Source organism: Crotalus tigris, unplaced genomic scaffold, assembly GCF_016545835.1.
Source record: "Crotalus tigris isolate CLP2741 ecotype Arizona unplaced genomic scaffold, ASM1654583v1 scf7180000017828.1554129, whole genome shotgun sequence".
Taxonomy (NCBI): domain Eukaryota; kingdom Metazoa; phylum Chordata; class Lepidosauria; order Squamata; family Viperidae; genus Crotalus; species Crotalus tigris.
In genome coordinates, this window is record NW_024096658.1 from 410362 (window position 1) to 427924 (window position 17563).

Consider the following 17563-nt stretch of genomic DNA (forward strand, 5'->3'; position numbering starts at 1 on the left):
AGGCATGAAAGCTAGCCTGATGACTTTGGGCCAGTCACTCTTTCTCAGACCAACCCACCTCACAAGGTTGTTGCTGTGGGGAAACTGCCTTGTTCACTGCCTTGAGTTATTTATAAAAAATAATAAAGGAGGGATAAGCAAACAAAAAACAAACAAACAAATAAAATCCCTAGTTAGAGCAGTGTTTAAAATGCAGCATTGCAGGCAAATTCTATCCACAGCCTGAAGTCTAATCCTGAAAGAACTCAAGGTTGACTCAGATTTCCATTCTTCTGTGTTTGGTAAAATGAGGACCCAGATTGTTGGGGGCAATATGCAAATAATGCTTACATTATTGTAAGCCGCCCACGGAGTGCTGTAAAGTGCTATGAGGTGGCGTATAAGCCTAAATGCTATTGCTGTTGCTATAAAGAAAGCTGGCGAAGCAACTGGAAAAAGTCTGCCTGGAGAAGATTTTGATTTCTTAGACAAAAACCTATTTCGACAAGTACCAAACTTCAACCTCCATTGACATGCAGGCAAAGGGAGAGAACGAAATGACGATGTCATGAAAACAGTGGTCTGCAATTACTCAGCGAGAGCTTAACAAATGCAAAGCAAACAAACAAACAAACTGATCCATGTCCCAAACATCGGCATATTTTTTGTTTCCTTCCTGCAGCTGAGAAGCACAGCTATCCTGCGAATTTATCCTTTAATCTGTTCTGAATAACTGTATGCATATTTCATGCATTTATGGGCAAAAGCCTTCCCAGCAGAGCCATCTGTAAACCTGTAAACCCTTGCAGGCTTTTTGGCTACAAGAAATCAGGGAAGAAGAATAAATCTGTCCCCTTATGGCAGTGTTTCTCAACCTTGACAATTTTAAGGCATGTGGACTTCAACTCCCAGAATTCCACAGCCAGCGTTGCTGGCTGTGGAATTCTGGGAGTTGAAGTCCACATGCCTTAAAATTGTCAAGGTTGAGAAACACTGCCTTATGGTAACATTGGTGCTTGTATCCCTGACTGTAGTACTGAATAGATTGGGTTTGATTTAATGGGTACGGGTGATATAATGGAAGAAATATTCATCTGCCATGTCTCCAAAGGTCAATGGTGCTATGAGGACAGAATAAGAAGAAGAGTTGGAAGGGACCTTGGAGGTTTTCTTGTCCAACCCCTTGCTCAGACAAGAAACCCTATACCATTCCAGACAAATGGTTGTCCAATCTCTTCTTAAAAATTTGCAGTGTTGGAGCACCCACGACTTCTGGAGGCAAGCCATGCCTCTAATAAATTACTCTGTCAGGACATTTCTAGGTTGATTCTCTCCTTAATTAGTTTCCATCCATTGCTTCGTGTAATGCCTTTAGGCGCTTTGGAGAACAGGTTGACTCCCTCTTCTTTGTGGTGGCCCCTCAAATATTGGAACACTGCTATCATGTCACCCCTGGTGCTTCTCTTCATTAAACCAAATATAACACAATTCCTGCAATCGTTCTTCATATGTTTTACCCTCCAAGCATCTTTGTTGCTCTTCTCTGCACTCTTTCTAAAGTCTCAACATCTTTTTTATATCGTGGTACGCACACTCCCAGATTGGGATTATGGTTACTCATTCACACATTCACAGCCCTGATCCACAGCTAGAAAATAATTAGAGATACACTCAAATCTCTCTCAACCGAACACTGGAGCACAACTCCAGCCCCCTAATCATTCACGGAGATCCAGTGAATTTAAAATAGCAGCAAAACTTTATTGCCTACAATGTACATTTGCTCTTTCTCATATGAACCACACCAAACCCTCATCCACACTTAGCTATGTTCTCAGCTAGGCTGGCAGACACTAGCCAGAAGCTGTCAAGTCTGGATCTAAAGAAAATTCAGAGTGGATGGACTTCAGGGCCCCTTTTATCCCCCAACATTCTCGCTTTGCTGATTCACAAGACCTGCACCTATTCTTGCCTTGTGGATTTACAAGACTGGTAGCTGTTGATGGGATTTGGGGAGGAGAGTTCTCTATGTGCTTAGGCCCAACATCTTTTGTGTGGTCCAGATGACATCTTTTCTTCGTTTCCTTAATGATTAGTTCCTTAACTGCCTTCAGTAGACAAGGCACCTGGCTTTCATCCACCTTGCTTAGGCATCTACTTCATCTTTAGCTATGACAGCTTCAGCCTAGTCATGCAGTACCAGCTGTAATTCATTGGGACATATGCTTAATACCTCGGTTATATGCAACTGTAGATTTATAGATGGCGTTTATGTTCAAGGATTTTGCCTTTAAGAAGAAATGTGTCAAAGAATGTGGGAGGATGAAAATAACCCAAAGCATGTATAATCCCTTGTAGACATCATGCGTCAGCTATACAGGATAAGTAAATCATGCAACATGCTTGGTGTCCCTTTCACTTTTATTCAGGGGTATTCAGGGAGAACCTGGCAATTACGAAGTCTTCAGAATTAGATCAGTTACAACCTTGCCAGAACTAAATTATTAAATTATTAAACAAGTATTATAGAACCATGTAGAACAAAATGCATTGTCTGACAAGAGCCAGCATGGATCTGTTAACAATTAGTTGTGTCTCCAATCTGATCACTTGTTGACTTGTTTAGTTGACCATGGGAATGTGATATATATAATATAGGTCCCTTGGAGGTCTTCTAGTCCAACCCCATGCTTGAGCATTTCAAACAAATGTTTGTCCAGTTTCTTTTTGAAAGCCTCCAGTGTTGGAGCATTCACCACTTCTGGAGACAGGTTGTTCCACTGGTTAATTGTTCTCATTGTCAGGAAATTTCTCCTTTGTTCCAGTTGGCTCTCTCCTTGATTAGTTTCCATGCATTATTTCTTTGTCTTGCCTTTTGGTGCTTTGGAAAATAGTCTGACCACCCTCATCTTTGTAAGAGCCCCTCAGAACAGTGCTATCGTGTCACTCCCAATCCTTCTTTTTCATTAGACAAGACATATCCAATTCCTGTAATCTTTCTTTGTATCTTTTAGCCTCCAGCCCCCTAATCATTTTTGTTGCTCTTCTCTTCATTTGTTTCAGAATCTCCACACTTTTTTATATTGTGGTGACCAGAACTGGGTGCAATATTCCAAGTGGGGTCTTATTAAGGTCTTGCTTTTTCTTACTTGGTCTAACACAGGGGTAGGCAAACTTGGTTCTTTTATGACTCATGGACTTCAACTCCCAGAATTCCTGAGCCAGCTGTGCTGGCTGGGGAATTCTTGGAGTTGAAGTCCAGGAGTCATAAAAGAGCCAAGGTTGCCTACCCCTGGTCTAACATTTTCCCATTGTCTCTGCCTGTCAAGATCCTATCCAAGGTGGGCATGTCTGTCCCATCAACTAAACAGGACAATCTTAGTGAGAAGTGTGCCTTTTCTATACCACTTCTAAATTCTGGGATATCATTTCTCTCAAGTTCTATATTTCATCCCCTCTCCCCCCCCCTCCCAGATCACTATGGCCCTGATCTTAAAATTCTATGACAAAGCTTTAAAGGGATAGGTTTTTTTTAAAGAGATGAGAGACCAAGGTGATTCGTGGTCCTGCTTGCCTTATGGCAGTGTTTCCCAAACTTGACAATTTTAAGGCATGTGGACTTCAACTCTCAGAATTCCACAGCCAGCAATGCTGGCTGTGGAATTCTGGGAGTTGAAGTCCTCATGCCTTAAAATTGTCAAGTTTGGGAAACACTGCCTTATGGGGTGGGAAATTTTCTATGTGTATTTAAAACTAATATAAACAAAACTTAGAGAAAGAGAAAAAATAGGGGGAAAAAGAAGAAAACGGTGGTTTCCGTATCCAGACAGGTTCCAAGGATCATGTATACTTTCGTATGCTGCCATATTGTTGGCTGAGAAACTGGATGATTTGAAAGGATCGTTAGATTGAATGAGGCAATAAGAGTGGACCTGCAAATTAATGTATCAAAAAACAAGGTAGTTCTGTTTGACGGAAAAATCAGAGCGAGCAATTGCAAGGTCTATACTGTATAAGTGCAGGCAATGAATTTATATACTTTGGTAAAAAGGTGAGATTAAGGTAGAAAAATCAAACTCGACTAAGATATTTCTAGGTGGGCCGACGCTAGTAAAAAGGCAGTGGCTGCCATGTTTTCATGAATGAATGGTTTGTCACAAGATGTAAAAATGGCCAGGTATAAAAAAAATATGCTTTTGCCCACTTTGATATATGGAAGTGCGGATTAGACTTGCCAGGAGAAACATAAAAGGAAGCTGAATGCAGTGGATATGGGATACTTAAATAAACTCTTTGGCAAAAGAAAGATAAACAGGGTCAAAAGCAAATGGGTGATGAATGAATGTGTATTGAATACAAAAGTGAGTAGCTGGGTGGAAAAAAATACATTGAGGTGGCTTGGTCATATCAAAAGAATGAATGAAGCTTGATTGAAGTAGTTGAAAGGAATAGGAAAAATGAGAAAGTCACGGCTGGGTGGACTTGATGAGATTTGAAAATGGGAAAGATAAGGACAAAGGCAATGTATGAAGTAGTGTAGAAGCCAAGGTGATATGCAAAGCCTGAAACATCTGGAGATGTATACCTGTGGTCCTCATCGAATGACCACAGTGAGGAACAGCAGCTAATTGTTCACTGAAGGGATTGCTGAGTGGGAAATTATATGCTGTGACAGGGGTTTCCTTCCCCCCCCCCCCGCTCCCGAGCCCTTTGGAATACTCAACCCAACACTGGGGTAATTAACAAGAAAAGGATTAATGTTTGCATTAATATTCATTGGAGAGAAAGGGATTAGAAGAGAGTAGGCTAGTACACAATGAGGAATAGACAACAAAAATAAGGTGCTGCTGCCAGCAGTGCTGAGCATGTCATGCTTAGTGTATTGTGGGCCTTTGTGCCCACTGTGTGCCTTTTACCTTCTTGTAATCCCTCACTCTTCAATCACTCTATTCTGTTGCAGTGGGTGAAGAAAAAACAAGTAACAGACACAGGAAAGATTGTCTACAGACATTATTTGTTTTGTTTTTACCTTTCTCCCCCCCCCCTTGTTTAAGCAATCTCTGTGCTCTGCAAGGAGGGAGGGAGAGAAATAAGCAATAAGAAAAAAATATGTTCATTGTGTCCCTGTATTCTCTTGTAATCTCTTCTTCTCCAATCTCTCTGCTCTGAAAGGCATTGGAGGTGGTGGAGAAAAAGCAACCTCAGGCACATGTCAATTCGTACTATAATAGCAACTGTACTATAATAGCAATCAAGCGATCAAGGGGCTTTTCAAAGGTTGCAAATGAGAGTATTGGTCCTAAACTTATTTTTCAGCAGTTTTGTAAGTTCAAACAGTCACTGAACAAGGCAGTTGGTAAGCAAGGTCTAGTTGCAGTGCGAGGTATAGCTTTATTTAGCTGTCTTTTGTATTTCTTATCTCAAGTCTTTACTTTTTTTTGCTTACTTCTAAAAAAGGAACAGCACAATTCAAAACTCTGAAAATAAATAAGAGAAAATTACAAATTATATGTGTTTGGTGCCTTCAAGTCAAGCTTGACTCTAGGCACCAAAGAAGTCCATGCGGTTTTATTGGCCACATTTCCTATTTGCCCTTGCTTTGTCCTGTTACTAAGAGCGAGTGACTCGCCCAAAGATGCTCAACTGGCTTCTGATCCCAGGGCAGGATTAGAATTTACTCTCTAATTTCCCTCTTTTTACTCCTGCCCCTATAACCACTCTACCAAATGTGCTTTTGTGTGTGTTTTATAGCAGCAGTGTTTAAAAAGGCTTAATTTGAAAGACACTCATCTTTTAAACTAGAAATTGAATGCATAATTAAACAAGATACACCCATAATTGCACCATACGCACCTATTACTTTTATACAGTATTTATAGCTACACTGCCCTCTATCTTTTAGAACAGGAACAGGATTCCTGTTGTAGATTGCAAGCTGGAAATATTTTAATAATTGACTTAAAGCTGCTACTTAAATGCCTCACATTTCTTTTGATGGAGTACATGATACACACACTTAAACCAACTGTGCATGCAATATTCAGAAACGATTCAGAGTTATATTGCCTATTCCTTTGAATGAGCACATAACTGTAGACAGTAGTCTACTTCTACTGTGAAAATTACAAATACACATCCCAAAGGTGCAATGTTAGCATGCCCACAAACCCAAACAAAATACCCAGGAAAAAAAATAAAAAGAAACGCTTGCAGATGACTCTAAATGTGCTACATGACAGGGGATCTGGTTATTTGAAGGACTGCCTGTCTCCAATAGTATTTGCCCAGCTACTTCGATCAGAGAGGGTAACAACAACAACAATAATAATAAAGTTAGAAGGCACCTTGGAGGTCATCTAGTCCAACTCCCTGCTCAGGCAGGAAACCCTATACCATTTCAGACAAACGGCTGTCCAGTCTCTTCTTAAAAATGTCCAGTGTTGGAGCATTCACCGTTTCTGGAGGCAGGTTGTTCCACTGGTTAATTGTTCTAACTGTCAGGAAGTTTCTCCTTAGTTCTAGGTTGCTTCTCTCTCTGATTAGTTTCCATCCGTTGCTTCTTGTCCTGCCTTCAGGCGCTTTGGAGAATAGCCTGACTCCCTCTTCTATGTGGCAGCCCCTGAATGTGCTCTGGACTCTTTTGATTAAACAATGCCAACTATTAGGGACCCCAGAGATGCACCTTCTCTATCACAGTATCTCTCCTCTGGAAGGGGAACCCTCCTAAGATCCAGGTGGCTCCTACGGGGAAGGGCCTGAAAGTCCGGGACCTTTGCCCAGGCATTTGGCTTTAATTTATACTGTTGCCCGGTTATACCATTTCTTTGCTCCTTGGTCTTCTTCGTTATATTGTTATTGTGATAAAATGTAGTCTGGATTCCCAGAAGTGAGTGAGTGAGTGAGTGAGTGAGTGAGTGAGTGAGTGAGTGAGTGAGTGAATTCCAAAGGAGCAAGAGGCAACTCAGATCAGATAGTTTGGATGAGAGAGAGAGAGAGAAAGGGAGGGAGAGAGAGAGAGAGAAAGGGAGGGAGGGAGAGAGAGGGAGGGGGGAGGGAGAGAGAGAGAGAGAGAAAGGGAGGGAGAGAGGAAGGGAAAGAGAGAGAGAGATAGAGAAAGGGAGAGAGAAAGAGGGAGGGAGGGAGGGAGAGAGAGAGAAAGGGAGGGAGGGAGAGAAAGAGAGAGAGAGAAAGGGAGGGAGGGAGAGAGAAAGAAAGGGAGGGAGGGAGGGAGAGAGAGAGAGAGAGAGAGGGAGGGAGGGAGAGAGAAAGAAAGAGAGGGAGGGAGGGAGAGAGAGAGAGTGAGTGAAGATGGGTCCTTCCAGAATATACAGTAGGCTTTATGGGTGTTAGCATGCTTTAGTTTGGCAACATACTGTCTATCGGTGAGAAACAATACATAAATATGCTTGGAAGAGTCATGAAATGTCTTTCTTGGATTTTGGAGCCTGACAGTTCCATTGTTATTTTTTCTACATTTTATTTTGTGAACTGAAGAAAAAAGAAAAAAAAAGAAAAAGAAGGAAGGAAGGAAGGAAGGAAGGAAGGAAGGAAGGAAGGAAGGAGGGAAGGTCATCTAGCAGTTGAGAAATTTCATGACCATTAACTAAAGAACAAACTAAGAATGCAAAACCAAAATACCAATAAGTCAAGACTGCATTTCTCTCATTCGAGGCAAAGTGAAATCCAACCTGCCCAGTTCTAAATAAATAAATATTCAAATATATTTAACATTTTTAATTTTATTATGTGAGTTACATTGCTAGTATTTATTCTTATGGTTTTGTACCATCTTTCAGAAAGTTGAACGCTAGTAGTGTATCACGAATTGAAGCAGGAGAGAAGCATTGATAATAAAATAATTAAAAGCTCAGAACGAAATCCAAATGATGACACTGATAACAGTAATTCCTAATGGTAATTCTTTGATCCATTTGTCGCCCAGCTTCTCATCCTTAAGAGATTTTATGGGTCAGGGGCTATCTGACGAGTTGGCGGGTTTAACATTTTCTAATATTGCAAAGATCAGTGAGTTAATCTTACACTACTTTCTGTCCTCAAGCTCAAATTATTTATTCCATAGGTTTTAAGGCAGGTCATCAGTAAGGAATTCCTTACCATCTCCCTTTCCTTTGCAAAAAAAAACACGTTTGACACCCCATTCCGGATAAATATCTGTCCAATATCTTCTTGGCAAAATCCAAATGGACTATTCCATGGCTAACTGAAGTGAATTGGGTTTGAAGGCTCAAAAATCCAGCTGTTTAAGTGACTTAGGTGACATCTGCATGACTTGACTACTATTCTCATACAGTAGAAGGATCGCCTTTTTTTATTGAAAAGTTTTATAAAAGTTACAATATACACCCCAAAGCCCACCCACTCTAAACCCCCCCTCTCCCTCCCCCACTTCCTAGAGCTGAGTACAGGGTTACAAATATAATAATCATACTTTAACTAACATTAACCAACTATATAAATAACCAAGTCCATAATGCGCTTTAACTCCCCTTTAACATAAATATAAACAAATTAAAAGTAAACATAATAATATAAACAAGTTAATATCCTAATTATTAAACAATACAATAGCCAAATTGTTAAACAATACTAATACTAAAAATAATAATAAAACTAATAAAAATTTTACTATAATAAACTATTAATAATAATAATAATACTCTAAAATTTACTCATAAACTAGATGGAACTTTTTAGTCCCATATTTATTCTGAATATAATCCAGCCGTCTTCTCCAAACCGAAATGTATCTTTCTTATTTATTTATTATTTATTTTATTTTTAAAATTTATAAGCCGCCCCACTCCCGCTGGACTCTGGGCGGCTAACAATAAAAGCACCATATAACATGACAAAACAGACAATACAGTAACATTCATCCAGGGGTCAGATTTTATAAACCCCAGGTCTGCCGGAAAAGCCAGGTGTTAAGCAGCTTACGGAAAACCAACAGGGTGGGAGCGGTCCTAATCTCCGGGGGGGAGCTGGTTCCAAGAGGTGGGTGCCATCACAGAGAAGGCCCTCCTCTGCGGCCCCGCCAAATAGCACTGCTTGGCCAACGGGACCTGAAGGAGGCCCAGCCTGTGGGATCTAACCGGACGAAGGGAACTATGAGGTAGAAGGCGGTCTCGCAAATAGCCTGGTCCTGAGCCATATAGGGCTTTAAAGGTAATAACCTTGTGAGTGATCCTTCAGATAAGCAGAAATCTTAGCCATTTCTGCTAAATTTGACACCTTAAGCGGAAGGATCGCCTTTGAAGGACTGCCAGGGATTGATTGTGATTGGTTACCAAATCCCCGATCATCTAAGTGGATGAGTTGATAAGTCCTATATTATCATATAATACCTATGAAGAAAGGTCCCACTTCAAAAATCATTATAATACACATTTCTCTGCAGGGTAGGAAATAATAACAGAGCCCTTATCTCTGGTGATCCTCCATCATTCTTCTCCTGGAGTCTTCTCCTTCCCTCTGAAGCTGAGTGCTGACATCTGACATCTCCTTGTCACTTCAGATGTGTGAGCGGTTCCATGGAGACCTCACGGCCTCCTCTATTGTAATTCTGTGCAAAGCTGGAGAGTAATCAGATCCAACTCAGCTCAGAAGGTGCCCGTTAAGTGGCAAATGTGACTTGCATTTTCTCTGGGCAATTAAGAAGAGAGGCTGTGATCCAAAGCTCGGACTAATGTGCCTCTGGAAAACACTATGCTGAAACTGTTATGAATAATGAAAAGAGTTGTAAATAACGGCGCGTTTCTGCCACTAAGTAGCTAATTTGCAAAATGGCTAGCCAACATTATTCAGTTTGGCATCAGCAGTCCCTTGTCATGAGTAATTGCACCGGTTCCTTTGACTTTAGAAGTCCCAGCAACTGTAACCACCAACTCAGTAATGCTCCTTTTTTAACTTCATCCCTATCCTCATCCTTAGCTTTCCAAAGTTAACGCTTTTGGGAATGCAGCTGATGATGTGCTTAATTCCACCCTCAGCTCTGCCTGCTCTTTTCCTACAGAAATGGAAATAGTTTTTTCAGGAAATTCACACCCTAAGTCCTGTTTCACAGGAATATTGGGCCCAATTCTTTCTTACATACTTTATTGTACCCTATTTCCACTGTAAAGCCAATTGAAAAATGACAGCTGTTGACAAAAGCCTACTTATTTTTTAAGTTGGCATAGTCCTCTTCCAATAACTTGTCATAGTTTGAGGTTGAATGCGTGTTCCTAAGAGGACTTTTTATAATAATTTATATTTTGCCCAGTATCAGTCACTGTTAGGCAAGACTATTGCTAAGCCAGGGGAAGTTTAAATTAGGAGTAATGAGTTGGTGGTTGCGGTTGAGATTAAGGATGTATTGAGGAAGAATAAAGAACAAGATGGCAAAAGACTGCAACTGGATCATGGGATAGATGTAATGGTATGGGGGAAAGACCTTGGGAGACAGGGCAAAAATATACTTCTTAGGGAACGGTCAAATAAAAGGCAGCTTAGCCCACAGCTGGATAATGGATGAGGCAAAAGACTTAGAAGGAACCGTCCCTAGTTTCTTGGGGTTTATAGGACAGTGATAGTGAACCTTTTAGAGTCCAAGTGCCCAAACTGCAACCTAAAATCCACTTATTTATTGCCAGGTGCCTGGTGGGCGTGGCCCACTGGGTGGGCGTGGCTGTGGTGGTCGTGGCAGATTGGGTGGGTGTGGCCAAGGTGGGCATGACCACCTCGATGTTGCTCGTAGGGAGGGATGTCTGTGGGGGCCGGGCAAGGTTGGGGGAGATCCAGGGGGTCTCTGGCAGGTGGGGCAGTGGGCAGGAGGCTCATCCTGCAGGGTGAGGTGAGGCAAGGCAAGGCAGGGCGGGGGTGCCATTGTCACAGGGAAAGGTGAGGCAGGGGCCAGGGTGGCTGCTGCCTGACACCATCGGCCCCTGCACACAGAGGCCAGTGAGCACATGGGTGCTGGGATACATCAGGCCATGTGGGACCTCGGCGAATTAGCGGGCGGCTGGTTGAAGAGGGACGGTTGCCATCTCCGGGGCATGGCGTGCATGCCCACAGAGAAGGCTCTGAGTGCCACCTCTGGCACGCGTGCCATAGGTTCGTCGCCACTGGTATAGGAGATGGTGGGAATATTGTACTTTCAGACTTGCAAGATTTGGTTGATGCAGTAGAATCAGATTATCTTTTTGTGTTTCTTGTCTGGTCTACCTGGTAAGGCTGGCAACAATTTTGCAATCTTCTTGACTGTAGCTACCATGAGCCTTTTGTGTGTTTGATTTGTCTTACAAATGAGGGCTGCTCCGTGCTCTCTGAGCTTGGTTGTTTTCTTGCAGACGTTTCATTACCCAACTGGGCAACATCATCAGTGCAGGATAATCAATGCAACTAATGATGCTGCCTAGTTGGGTAATGAAATGTCTGCAAGAAAACAACCAAGCTCAGAAAGCACCGAGCACCCCTCGTTTGTAAGACAAATCAAACGCACAAAAGGCTCATGGTAGCTACAATCAAGAAGATTGCAAAAGAGACCATCAGAGACCACCAAGGACCCCTAATTTCAACCCTGAGCTGTAAACATTCTCCTTTATTGTCTTACGAATTTTTGACAATACAGTTAACTATACGTGGGAGAATTTTGCCACAAAAGTAACAGAAATGGCCATTCTTTTCCTTCTCTGCTGTTAAAAAAAAAAAATTCTCATTATTCCTCCCCTATAGCTGCCATTAAATATGCATGTTCATTTTCTCTCAAAAATTCTTCCTCGCTATCAGGAGAATTTGTATGAAAAATTCATTAGGATAGGCTTATTCATGAGAAATGTCTGTGGGATGGATATTCTTGTTTGCAAAGTTGTGCAAAAGTTTCTTCCCTGTGTAGCCTCAGTGCAGCTGCATCTGTTCCCAAATAGTAGCTCTGCTTTAACTTTTCCCTTTTCCAAAGAAACCATTTGCAGATGATCCTTCTTTCCTCTCCCTCCCATTCTGAATAAAATCAGACCTCATCATTTCATAAAGAGTTTCCCCATCTTATCCAAAGCATGCACACATGCAAAAGCAATTACCCTGATGTTGGGAAAGATGGAAGGCAAAAGGAGAAGGGGACTGCAGAGGATGTGATGGTTAGATATTGTCGTTGACGCAATGAACATGAATTTGGCCAAACTCCGGGAGATAGTGGAAGAGAAGGGAGTCCATGGAGTTGTGAAGAGTCAGACACGACTTAGGCACTGAACAACAATAATAACAGTAGCATTAACGACGTAAGTCTCTGGTTACTAGTTAAAAGTCTGGTTATAGCAAATTCTCAGGTTGCAATAAAGTCGATGCCATCTGCAACTCAACAGGCTTGTGACTTATCCTTTGATTGGTCAGGAACCCTAAATTCTGTGAAAAGTAGCCCCACATTTATAATATCAAGGTAAAGAATAGTCTTACTTTCCAGCTGAGATTCTTCCTTCTCTGTCCCTTTTACTGACAGCTCAAATTAATTTTCCCCTAAAGATCAGGGTCTTCTGTCCAGTTTCAAAGATGAGTTGATGAAAGATAGGATTCCAGGACTGAATTCAAATTAAATATAGCATTTCAAATTAAATGTAACCACCACTCTCAGGATCACTATTATATCTATTGTTGACTACTGTAACTGTTGCCTCTCTGATAAGCAATCACATTTAATGGTATTTTAAATGTCTCAGCTTATGTATATTTTTGTTTGTCCTGTATATATAAAGTGGCCTTCAAGTTGAACTTGAAATCTGGTGACTACGTAGATGTAACACACATTTTACTTGGCAGCTATCGGAAAGTGATTTAACACACTGCCATAATCCAGGATCATGTTTTGACTTCCACAAATGTGGGATTTCCTGGTGGTGTCTCCTACTTGTACTAAGCGCCTCTGATCCTGTTTAGCTTGTTGAGATCAGACGAGGTCACGTAAAGTGAGTACTTATTGGAGTACTGCACATGCAAAAATAAATATAAGGATAACAATCTTCAGATATTACTGTGAGAGCAATAAATCAAATGTCCTCTTCATAAGTGAGAAAGCGATGCTAAGTCATCAAGTTTCCACCCAGAACTTTTCTTCACCTCAGATCACCTGGTTTGTAGACTGAAGTCTACATGTCGCTGCTTACGTCTTGTCATATTACTCCTTCTATGATGCAGTAATGTTATATGACATCACTGCTTCATAGAAGGACCCCTGGTGGCTCAGTGGTTAGAATGCAGCGTTGTAGGCTAATTCTGCCCACAGCCAGGAGTTCGATCCTGACCAGCTCAAAGTTGACTCAGCCTTCCATCCTTCTGAGGTTGATAAAATGAGGACCCAGATTGCTGGGGTCAATAGGCTTACTCTGTAAAACTCCTTAGAGAGGGCTGTAAAGCACTGTGAAGTGATATATAAGTCTAAGTGCTATTTCTATTGATGTAATAGCAGTGTTTTTTTTTTCTAAAAAAAAAAAGGTGCTGGAACTCACACAGGTCATACAACCCTCCTTGCCTACTCTACAAGGTTCCATCCAAAAAAGGTGCTGGAACTCCGTTCTGGGCGTTCTATGAGAAAAAAAGCCCTGTGTAATAGTATGTTGGCCTTTCTTAAAGTTATGTCCCATCAAATACTCATATTCAGTTTGCAATGAGTTTCTATTCCAAGTTTTTTTAAAAATAATAATAATTATTATTATCGTTACTTATGCAGGTATTCCTCATACTATCCCTCATTTGTTCCTTTACTTCTCATTTCAGCTTCCTAGTTCTTTTTTTTATTATTAAAAGTTTTACAAATTCAATACATTATAACCCAAACCACTCCCACCCCTTCCCCCCTGATTACAGGGTAAAAAATAAACAAACATAATCTAACTAACATAACCCGACTATACTATCAATCAAATCCATTACACACTTTAACTCCTTTTCAAAACAAGTATTAACAAATTAAAAACAAAAATAATAATATAATTAAACCATAATACTAAAAATAATATAAATTCAACTATATTGAACTATTAAAAATAATCTAAAATCTACTCATAAGCAAGATAATACTTTTCAGTCTCATATTTCTTTTGAATATAATCAATCCATCTTCTCCAAACCGAAATATATTTTTCTTGTGAATGGTCCTTCAAATAGGCAGAGATTTTCACCATTTCTGCTAAATTAGACACCTTAACTATCCATTCTTCCATAGTAGGCAAATAGTTTTTCTTCCAATATTGCCCCACAAGTAATCTTGCAGCTGTTATAAGATTCAGCATCAAATCAATTTCTTTGACATCAAAATCTACAATAATACCCAGCAAAAATAATTGCGGAGTAAACTTTATCTTTCTCTTTAAAATCTTTTGAATATTCCACCAAATATTAATCCAAAGAGCTTTTATATCTCTACAAGTCCACCAAATATGAAAATATGATAATATGTGCTTGTCATGTCACTGCTTATGTGGGCCCTTCCCAAGAATTGTATTGCTAACCTTTTTGTGTCTCGTGGTTCTTGTTCAGGAAACTATGGCGAAAGTGGGATGGAAGCCTTCAAAGACATGTCTGCCAAAGAAGGGATCTGCATCGCTCATTCTTACAAGATCTACAGCAATGCCGGGGAGCAGAGCTTTGACAAATTGTTGGAAAAGCTCAGAAGCCATTTACCCAAAGCAAGAGTTGTTGCGTGTTTCTGCGAAGGCATGACAGTACGAGGGCTGTTGATGGCAATGAGACGCTTGGGGCTGGCTGGTGAATTTTTGCTGCTGGGCAGGTGAGTAAATCTGTTAATAATTGTTGCCTTCTTTTTACAAACAGAATAAATCCTTCAGTATTTAAATTTGAGCCGCATCCTGGTTAAATAGATCTTGGTTGATTAACATCAGGAGAACATCCATCCGCTATGGGTAATTCTTTTTTTTTTTAATTTTTTTATTCATAATACAATTAAAACAAAAATGGACAAACATGACATTCCAGAATGAATTTTCCTAACAGTTTGTTTCTCATGGTACAAAAACTTAATACATCGTTCTTAACCTCTATATAAGCCTCATCCTTCTATACAATACAATTATATATACAATTATATGTACAGTTATATATATCTTTTAATTCTACCATTAACTTGAAGTCCGAGCAGTTCTCCTTAATTCATACCAACGGTAAAATTTGTCCCAGATTTCGAAATATTCGTGTTCTGTCTTGTGTTTCATAATCATTGTAAGCCTGTCCAACTCAGCACATGATAAAATTTTATTCAGGATCTCTTCTTCTTCAAGGTAATTCTTGACTTACAACTATTTGTTTAGTGACTGTTTGAAGTTACAACAGCAATAATAAAAAATGGACTTATCACCAGTCGTTGGATCATAGCATCTTCATGGTCATGTGACCAAAATTCAGGTGCATGGCAACTGGCATGGATTTATGATGGTTGCAGCATCCTGGGGTCATGTGACCACTATTGGCGACCTTACCAGCTAACTTCTGACAAACAAAGTCAATGGGGGAAGCCCGATTCGACCATGTGATTCACTTAGTGACTCACTTAGCAATCATGGTCTGAAAGGTTGTAAAATCAGGCGGGACTCACTTAACAATGGAAATTCTGGCCCGAATTGTGGTTGTTAAGTCAAGGAATACCCGTGTTTCCTTTGTGGCCCAGGAATTCAGGACTGAAACTTAGGTTTTGCAAAATTGCACCAAAGTAGGGTAGCAGGCAAGCAATGATCCTCTAAAAGAAGACTTATTTTGTCTTCTGTGGGAGGAAAAACATTAGGATGCTGCTTTTCCAATGAAGCATGTCACCTGCTATTCTTATAATTGTTTTTATTTTCTATATCGAAAACATTAAACTGCCTGCTTAACTGATCAGTGAGAAACCTTTTAATGCACTAGGAGGAGTTTGAACAACTCCTGCAACCGGTTAAGCCTTTAAACCAGCTGTTTCCAACTTTTTCTATACCCCTCACCCCTAGAATGCTTCTGATATATTCTCACACCCCTTAAAAAAGTAATGCCTAGTTATGCATATACATTATAATTTTGAAACTTCTAACCCAAATTTTTGCACCCCCTGGAATATCGTCTCACACCCCCAGGAGGTGCGAGCATCCTGATTGGGAACCCCTGCTTTAAATCAACCCTTTGAATCTTGCATTACTTTAATATAGTAATACAGGGAGATGTTAGAATTCCTGGAAGGTGGAAAACACAAGTGGAATCATTTATTTGGATCCAGGAGACCGGCTAACAGATTTCTGCGTGGAAAGAGAGCTTGTGGCCTTCGAAAGCTTGTTTAATTTTGGCCTTGTAGTTCCTTTCACTACTGGCTGTGCTGGATGGGTTTTGAAAGCTGAAATTCGGCAAAGTTTGGAAGGTTCTATTCAGTTACAATTACAATTTTGGTTGCTTAGCAAGGCGGTTATTGAGTGAATCACACCCAGATTTATGACCTACATTATTTGCCATGGTTGTTAAGTGAATCAGTGCAGTTAAGTGAATCATGTTAAATAAATCTGGCTTTTCCCATTGCTTTTTTTGAAAGCCAGTGAGAAGGTCACAAATGGCATCATCTCAACCATCGTAAATACATGTCGGAAGGGACCTTGGAGGTCATCTAGTCCAACCCCCTGCTCAGGCAGGAAATCCTATACCATTTCAGAAAATGGCTGTCCAATCTCTTCTTAAAGACTTCCACTTTTTTTGAGTGCCGCTGTAACTTCAAACGGTCATTAAACGAATGGTTGTAAGTCAAGGACCATATGTCCTACTTCTGTGGTTTTCTGGGTCCTTTAAGTGGAGACAGGATAATATAGGCAAATGTTGCATGTTTGCAGGGCCTCCCGCTTTCAGCCAGCCTTTTCTTCCCCAGAACTAATGAAAATACGACATACTGTTTCTGCAATTCAATTTAGGGTTTCAATTAAACTCTAATGTAATTTTTTTTCACCAGTTTCCTTCAGTCTAAATGCAAAAACTTGCTTCCCCCCCTCCATCAAAGCGGAAGATAAGGTTGAAGTTCATGGGTGGAATCTAGAACACTTGAGTTTACCTTAATTTCTAGGTCTGTCTTTCGTTGCACAATTTCTCAATATTCTATTTTCAATCATTTTCAGTTTGACAGATGGGAATTCAGTCCTTGCCTTTCATGTTGAGGTCAGGCCATCATGCCTTTATAATTTTAATTTATTTGAGCCCAACATGTTACATGAATGCATTGTTTTGCTAGCTTTGAAGTAATATTTAGCACGTGAACTAACTACACACACTGATATACAGTATGCTGCATGTATGATGAGATTAAACTTCTGAATTTTGGACGGCAATGGATAATTCATTGATCAGCATTTGCTGGCCTCCTTGGAAAAATCTGGGTTCATCTTGTAAAGCTTACAGCTATGTAGTTTCTGGTTTATATGGTACAATAAAGTGTTCTGCACAATGGCATCTTTAGGAAAGTAAATACTGACTGGAAAGATGGCCCTAATCCATACTATGAAGACTGAATGAACATGGTGTTGCAAGCAGATTGTATTTAGCTGCCCTCCTCTCATCAAGAGGACAAACTATTGGACTT

At 40.4% G+C, this 17563-nt stretch overlaps 1 protein-coding gene across 6 annotated transcripts in view; it reads left to right on the forward strand.

Moving 5' to 3' along the window:
• GRM5 (glutamate metabotropic receptor 5) overlaps positions 1–17563 on the forward strand; it is a 310218-nt gene that overhangs the window by 114321 nt on the left and 178334 nt on the right. For all 6 annotated transcript variants that reach the window (XR_005556659.1, XM_039342953.1, XM_039342956.1 and 3 more), the window contains exon 3: positions 14506–14755. Coding sequence is in view for 5 of the 6 variants with exons in the window: in XM_039342953.1 (XP_039198887.1) it covers positions 14506–14755 (250 nt within the window). In the remaining variant the exon portion in view is untranslated. The remainder of the gene's footprint in view (positions 1–14505; positions 14756–17563) is intronic.